The sequence below is a fragment of the Priapulus caudatus genome, unplaced genomic scaffold (genome assembly GCF_000485595.1).
Source record: "Priapulus caudatus unplaced genomic scaffold, Priapulus_caudatus-5.0.1 Scaffold517, whole genome shotgun sequence".
NCBI lineage: Eukaryota > Metazoa > Priapulida > Priapulimorpha > Priapulimorphida > Priapulidae > Priapulus > Priapulus caudatus.
The window spans coordinates 101,325-109,640 of record NW_014577578.1 but is presented as its reverse complement, the minus strand read 5'-3'; the positions used below and the strand labels follow the sequence as shown (position 1 = coordinate 109,640).

At 44.5% G+C, this 8,316-nt stretch overlaps 1 protein-coding gene across 1 annotated transcript in view; it reads left to right on the top strand.

Moving 5' to 3' along the window:
- Positions 1–386: 386 nt before the first annotated feature.
- LOC106811223 (transmembrane protein 181-like) overlaps positions 387–8,316 on the top strand; it is a 15,048-nt gene continuing 7,118 nt past the window's right edge. The window contains exons 1-8 of the mRNA XM_014814780.1: positions 387–554; positions 1,123–1,248; positions 2,285–2,365; positions 3,125–3,224; positions 3,661–3,788; positions 4,966–5,115; positions 5,705–5,807; positions 7,422–7,646. Coding sequence (XP_014670266.1) covers positions 387–554; positions 1,123–1,248; positions 2,285–2,365; positions 3,125–3,224; positions 3,661–3,788; positions 4,966–5,115; positions 5,705–5,807; positions 7,422–7,646 — 1,081 coding nt within the window. The remainder of the gene's footprint in view (positions 555–1,122; positions 1,249–2,284; positions 2,366–3,124; positions 3,225–3,660; positions 3,789–4,965; positions 5,116–5,704; positions 5,808–7,421; positions 7,647–8,316) is intronic.

Below are 8,316 nucleotides of genomic sequence, written 5' to 3'. Positions count from 1 at the left end.
CGGTTAACTCTCGGTAAGCTGGCCCATGCTGCCCAGGCAGTCTTCTTTTCACAACAAAAAAACTGTGATGTTGTATCGCACCCGGTTAGGCTGTGCGAAGAGGGGTAAGTGCGAAGGATTTGAAGAACCAAGCTTGTGAAGATGACATGGACGGGACGTTGTTTGTTACAATGCCATTGTTCGTTGTGACGTCGTTGTTTGTTACAATGCCGTCGTACATTACAATGCCATTGTTCGTTGTGACGTCGTTGTTTGTTACAATGCCATTGTTCATTGCGATGTCGTTGTTTGTTACAATGCCGTCGAACATTACAATGCTGTTGTTCGTTGTGACGTCATTGTTCGTTACAATGCCGTTGTTTGTTGCGATACCGTTGTTTGTTACAATGCCGTTTTTCGTTGTGACGCTGGCTCGGCTAGGCGAGACGTTCCAGAAGCGCTTCGTCGTGAACGTGATGATCCGCGGCATCGGCGTCAACAACAAGAGCACGCTGCTGATGAGCGACACGAACGCCGGACTCAACAAGTCGCGCGAGCTCTCATGTTCTAGCCAGGTCAGTCATCGCCACGATCCCACGCTCCCCATCACTCACCTGTATGTAGTCATCACCTGTCTCACCTGTGTGTGTGAATATGTATATATATATATAGTATAGTCTTCATATATCCCTTGGTTTGCGCAAACTCGCCAGCTTCAGCCAGGTCATCACCACCCTCTGTCTCACCATGCCTAACCTGTGTATATATATATATATATATATATACATATATAGTCATCATATATATATATATATCATAATCATATATATATACTACCAAATTTGTCATTTATAGATAAGTGTCTGTTGTATTGATATATCTGGTTTACTTATGCAATAATTGTAATTACTCACTTTTAAAACATATCATAATTTCGTGTGTTGTTCATACATACCTACGTATAGTTAACCTCTGCTTTGGCGGCCGCCTCTGTAGAAAGCACTCTGCACACTCCGTAAACTCTACTGTTGCTGCAAACCCTCCACCCCCCTTGCCTGTAAGAGCGACTGCCTCTCCACGGCCGCAATCAAAAACTGCTGTAGCCTGTTGCTCACGCGTTCTCTCTTTTTTCCTCCATCGCAGGTGTGTCGTGAGTTCACCGTACTTCACCTTGGCTTCCTCGACTACCCTCACTACGTCGTCACGGTGCGATTCCACGGCCTCGAGCCGACACACGAGCACTACAACATCACCGACGTCCGCTTCTACGTAAGTGTCGCAGTCGTCGCCACGGCGACGCGTACGGGAGAGGGCGGGGAGATGCCGTCGCCGCGGCGTCAGGTCCGGGAGAGGGTGTAAGGTGTAGAGCTACTGAGCAGCAAGTAGCTATATATAACAAGGAGAGGAAAGCGCTACCATATCTGGCCCAAATCTTTGCCATATTTGGTCATATTGGCCTAGAACAGATTAGTGTTTTATTGTCTCTGGGTTCGGGTCTGCACAGCCGTTTCAGCTGATTATGCTTCATAGATGGCGTCCTTAAGGCGAAAAGCACACAGCCAATCCGCTTCCTCTCCTTGTTATATTTAGCTCCTTGCTGTGCAGTAGTGCTGCTGGTGTCTGCGGTGTAAGGAGAGGTGCTGGTAGGGGAAGTGCTAGAAGGTGGGGTAGGGAGCTAAGGGTTAGCTAGGGGTTGAGGAATCATGAGAGAATTGTCTACTATGTAAGTGTCACAGTTGTCATTATTGCAGCGCGGCAGGGGGAGATGTCGTCGCCGTGGTGTCAGGTCCGTGGGAGGGTGGGGAGTGAGTAGAGGTGCTTGTAGGGGAAGTGCTAGAAGGTGGGGTAGGGAGCTGAGTATTAGCTTAGGATGGAGAAAGTAGCAAAGCTTGTATGTATGTGTCAAAATCGTTGTCATCGCCAATGCATGCGGATGGGTGTAACGTGTACGGTGCTGGCAAAAGGTGGAAAGGACCAGCAGGAGGTGTAGAGTTGCTGACAAGGGGTGGGGATGTGCTAGCAGGGTGTGTATAGGGTCGGTAGGAGGTGTGGAATTGCTGGCAGGGGGTGGGGATGTGCTAGCAGGGGGTCAATAGGGTCGGCAGGAGGTGTGGAATTGCTGGCAGGGGGTGGGGATGTGCTAGCAGGGGGTGGATGGGCTGGTAGAGGTATGGGCTAGTGCTGGAACGGGATTGGAGTACTGTCAGTGAAACCGGTTGCAGGGGAATACAGATGGCGTGCACAAAGCCAGAGTGTGATTTACGTTTCTGCCTTCATCTCTCTCTCCCTCTCTGTCTGTCTTCAGTTCAAGTTCTACAACCCGGCGTTCACGCGGATCGAGATCTGGTTTCGCTTCGTCTTTCTCGTCATCACCTTTATTGTCACGGTGAGTCTTCGCGTCACGTTGCCATTATGCCAAGGAATTCGGCGCGCCGCGCTATGGTTGCTGATGCTTCAAGGCTCTTCTCATTTTGCTTTATCACTGCTGGAAGGCAGGCTGAAAGTGAGACTGAGAGATGGACGGGTGGGCGGGCAGAGGAATGCATGGACACATGGATGAATCGTCAAAGGACGAATGGATGAACAGACAGAGACGCAGAAGAAGATAAATTGTCAACTCCCCCCCCCCACATAGAAACCCAAACGACATTCTCAGGGAAATTGCATTAGCACTAGCCTATATTTATAAATATTAATATATAATATATTTATAATACATCTTACTATATATTGGGGAATTTCTGTGTGTGTGTCCGGCTATACGTTTCCGCACTGCTCAACGGATCCTCTTCAAGCTTTGTCGGAACATTCTACAGATCATGACACGTTGCATGGGCTATTTTTTTTTTTTTTCAGTTTTATTTTTTTCACATTCCACATTCAAAAACATTAAATAAGTGGGCAATTTTTGCACCGAGCGTGGGGCAACGTCACAACACGAAAACACAATGGCAATGTAAAAAACAATGTATAACCAAAGGCGCTCCATCTAAGATTTTCCAAGTCTCTCCATCTAATCTAACCAGAGAAATGTTATACATTGTTTTTACATTGTTTTTTAAATGGAGCGCATTTCGTTATGGACCACCTAACAGGCATGGACTAGTAATATATAATTAGCCAAGCATGTCTATTGACGTTGCAGTGTTGGTTTGGCCACTCCTTACGGCGATTCTACGTCCGCGATTGGAGCATAGAACAGAAATGGTTGGCCATTCTTCTCCCTCTACTACTGCTGTACAACGGTATGTTGTCCACTGCAAACTGTGCTGTAATTGTTATGTAAAAGCTTGTAAATTACGCTATACTGGAATCAAATTATCTGCAAATATTGCAAACTATGGAATAATTATTACGTAAAAGTTTATAAATTACGGTATACTGGAGTCACACATCTACTAATATTGCTAAACATAATGCTGTAATTAATATGGAATAAAAATAGTGTAACAGAATAACTCGATACAGAATAGAACAGAATAGCAAAATCTGTGTGTTTTGAGGCGATTTCATGGTAGCCCGATTTTTATAGCGTGGAACACTGTACATCCAGTGTTCGTATTTCACGCGGAACATTGTGGATCCAATGTTCCTTGAGCGTGCAGAACACTGTAGATCCGCTGTTCCTCCATTACGAAGAATGCAGAACGTTCGCTCACGCGTCGCGGAACATCGTTGCAGATCCGTTGTTCTCGATCACCTTCCTCGTGAACTCCTGGGTTCCGGGCATGCTCGACGCAATGTTCCAGGCTACGTTCCTCTGCGCTCTGCTGCTGTTCTGGCTCTGCATCTATCATGGCATACGGCAGGTGAGCAGTCCTCGTGCGTAACATTTTAGAAAAAAGTTTTTTTTAGACTTATGCTGAATTATATTAAATAATCAATAAAACTCATTTTCTAAAAAATGTTAAAATTGTAATAAACAAATTAAGTGAGCGGTCTGTTGCGAAATCTCGAATCTCGCCTGTGCCGGTTCTATTGTCGACGTTCCATCATATACTCTATGATTGACACTCAAAACACTCGACACATATCGTGGTTTTATTCGTACAATCCTCCGTACAACTATCCCACTCTACGTTCCGTAACAATCCACACAACCGCCTCAACACTACGTACAACTCTCCGCCGTTTCCCTCGCTTTCCCTCTCTCACGATCTCTATGCCCCCGGCCCATATTCCTATTACAGCACTAGACTACCTTTACGCCATTGCGCTAAATAATCGCCAACGATAACATACGATTTACATATTGTGATATTTCACGACAGGGGTCATCGCGCGGGGCGGCGCACCTGCCAGCACTGAGCTGTTAAACTGTGGGTTGGGAGAAGGGTTCACGTTTCTGGGTTTTCCAGAGTGTGATAACCATGTTATTCGTGGATGTCGTTGCTGGTTTGGTCGAGCTAGACAAGTCTTTCGTGCGTGCACGGAAAATTGACGACTGCTTGCGACAAATTGCATGCATTTTGTTGCCAGGCATTGTCTTTAAGCGTTCGTAGAGATGCCATTAGAGGTAGTCTTGGCAACGATCGGCTAAATGGTTTTTAAGTAATCAATTCAATCTTTATTCTTTTTTTAAACTTCAATTTTTTTGGCACTTACAGAAAATTTTGTAATCAATGAATTCTTTTTGTAATTGCAATCAATAAGACTTTCATTGTTTACATTTTAAGATGTTATTTTTATACTGTTTTTTTAGTGTAATTTTGTGTGAAAATGAATCCTCGTCAAGATCTCACTGTCGTCGCCACCCATGTTTCAAACGAAGCACTCGTTCCTGGCGTTCTACGCTCCCAAGTTGCTTTTTTTTGCACTTTTATACCAAATTTTGTTAAATAATCAATAAGACTCATTTTTACTTTTTATATACACAATTTTACTTTACTTTTTAATACTTGTTTCTTTAGTCTACTATTTTTGTGAAAATGAATAATCGTCAAGATCTCACCGTTGTCGCCATTGTCACTGTTGTCACGGTTGCAGACGAAGCGCTCCTTCCTGGCGTTCTATGCTCCCAAGCTGATCGTCGTCGGCATGCTCTGGCTCTCCGCCTTTACGCTCGCCTCCTGGCAGAAGTTCAACGAACTACGCGACCCGACTTACAACTACGAACTCGACATCAGTAACTTCGTGGTATGTTGTTGCCACGGCAACGCGCGACAACACAACAACGTCGCGGCCACGGCGGTGGCAGCCCGTCTTTTTTCACATCTTTCGGTGCGCATTTTTGCGGATTATATTCCATCTTGTCGTTCCCGGGAAGTAATTTGTTGCCCAAGGGGGCACCACAGAATCAATCTGTTAGCATCAATTTCGCGATATCTGTGATGACTTGTCACGGCCAAAAAGGTCTGTGAGGTGGTGATTTTCTTTTGGTGTGTGCGCTTTTTGAGGTCTTAGCAAAGCGAGCATCGCAGGTAAATTTTTGGAAAAAATGGTGCAATTTGGTTCATTATAAGCTATTTTGGTGCATTATAAGCACTAAATTTCTGTGTGGTGGCTGAGAATTTGAGCGAGGCGGCCCACGTGTCACTCGTGTCAATGCAGGGGAAACACTTCTAGTCTATCCAATATTTAGTATTCATTGGCAATCTCTCAATATATAATCATTTGACTTATTACTGTCATTATTTTAATTATCTGCTTAAAGTGATTGGAAATACACAAAATATGATAACATTTCAATATTTCACATTCACATGATTGTCTGTCTTCATCGCAGGGTTTCAAGGTGTTCTTCTTCATCATCGGAGGTCTCTACCTGCTATACCTGATATACCTGATCATCCGTGCGTACGCTGAGCTCAGGTCCATGCCTTACTTTGGTGAGTAATTAACGTTAACTAATTAATGACGTGCATAATTAATGAAAGTGGTTTTAGTTAATGCACATAGTTAATGAAGGTGGTTTTAATTAATGATGTGCATAATTAATGAAGGTGGTTTTAATTAATGCACATAATTAATGAAGGTGGTTTTAACTAATGCAAAAAATTAATGATGTTGGTTTTTGCGGCAGTATTTAGGGTTTGTTCTGGGCGACACGGACCCATGCTGTGATTGACAGTGTTCCTTTTGTGCTGATCGTTCATTTTGATATGTCTTGAATATTCTTCTGGTGAGGAAAGAAAACTAATTGATTAACGATTTTTCTTTCATCTTTATTTGTGTTGTGCTTTGTAAGTAAAATTTAACCCTCACTCAATCGGTCCCAATGAGTGTTACCCTGACTACCATCACTTTGATCCTATGTTTAACCGGAATCTCAAAGCTAACCCCCAATATCCAATTCCAATCCTAAGCTTACCTACACATTCAAACAATCCTTAATATTTTTGACATTCTTAACACTCTAGCACTAACCCCAACCTCTCCTTCTTCTTCAAATGCACGACTAACTCCACCAACCCTCTCTCCTACAGACCTGCGGCTGAAGTTCCTCATGACACTCATGCTGCTCGTGCTGTGTGTTACCGTGGCGATCACGTTCCTACAGGCCTGCGCTTCCAATGCCAACATCCAACCTTGAACCATTCCCATAACCCTAACACTGACCCATTCCTATAACCCTAACACTGACCCATTCCTATAACCCTAACACTGACCCATTCCTATAACCCTAACACTGACCCATTCCTTTATTTAACCTAAACACGGACCCATTCCTATAACCTACAATCGACCATTCCTATAACCCTACACTGACCCATTTCCTATAACCTAAAAACTGACCCATTCTAATAACCCTAACACCTGACCCATTCCTATAACCCTAACACTGAACCCATTCCTATAACTAACACTGACCATTATACCTAACACTGACCATTCGCTATAGAACCCTAACACTGACCCATTCCTATAAACCCTAAACACTGACCCATTCCTAAATAACCCTAAACACTGACGCCATTTCCTAGTAACCCTAACACTGACCCATATCCGTATAACCCTAACACTGACGGCCATTCCTATAACCCGCTAACACTGACCGCATTCTATAAACCCTAACACTACCATCCTAAACCTACATGAACTCCATTCCTATAACCCTAAACTGACCCGCATTCCTAATAACCCTAACACGACCTCATTCCTATAACTAACCTGACCCATTCCTAACCCTAACACTGACCCATTCCTATAACCCTAACACTGACCCATACTATAACCCTAACCCTGTTCCTGAAGCTAACCATAACCCTTACCCTCACCCTAATCCTAACCCTATCCCCCATCCCTAACCCTAACCCTAACCCCATCCCTAACCCCAACCCTAACCCTTACCCTAACCCTAATCCTAATCCTAACTCCAATGCCACCTACCGCTGACCATCCCAACTAACGCCACTAACAGACTTTAGACTATAGACTTCACAGACTTTATTTGAATTTTTTTTGAATTTTTGAATTTTTTATTTTTTATTTTTATTCTACAGACCTGCGGCTGAAGTTCCTGACGACACTGATGCTGCTTGTGCTGTCCGTTACCGTGGCGATCACGTTCCTCCGCTTCGGTGCCGGTGTCCTTCAGGACAACTTCGTCGCGGAGCTGAGCACTAACTACAAGAACTCGGCCGAGTTCATGATGTCCTACGCGCTGCTCAACTTCTACATGTACACGATGGCCTACGTCTATTCACCGGCCAAAAATGCTGTGTACGGTGAGTCTCTAACCGCCTAATGTCTAATGTCTACATGTACACGATGGCCTACATCTACTTCCCCGTGAAGAACGCCGTGTACGGTGAGTCGCTAATCGCCTAATGCCTAATGTCTAATGTCTAATGTCACGTACACGATGTACACGATGGCCTACGTCTACTCCCCCGTGAAGAATGCCGTGTATGGTGAGTCGCTGACTGCCTAATGTCTAATGTTTACATGTACACGATGGCCTACATCTACTACCCCGCGAAAAACGCAGTGTACGGTGAGTCGCTGACCGCCTAATGCCTAATGCCTAATGCCTATTATCTACATGTACACGATGGTGATGGACACGGAATCTATATGTGCATGATAGCGTAATAACCCGCTTAACTTGTAACCCGCCGTGTAATATCCCGCATAACCCGCCTAACTTGTAACCCGCCGTGTAATATCCCGCATAACCCGCCTAACTTGTAACCTGCCGTGTAATATCCTGCATAACTCGCCTAACTTGTAACCCGCCGTGTAATAACCCGCATAACTCGCCTAACTAATTGTAACCCGCCGTGTAATAACCCGCATAACTCGCCTAACTTGTAACCTGCCGTGTAATATTCCGCATAACCCGCCTAATTTGTAACCCACTGTAATAACCCGCATAACCCGCCTAACTTGTAACCC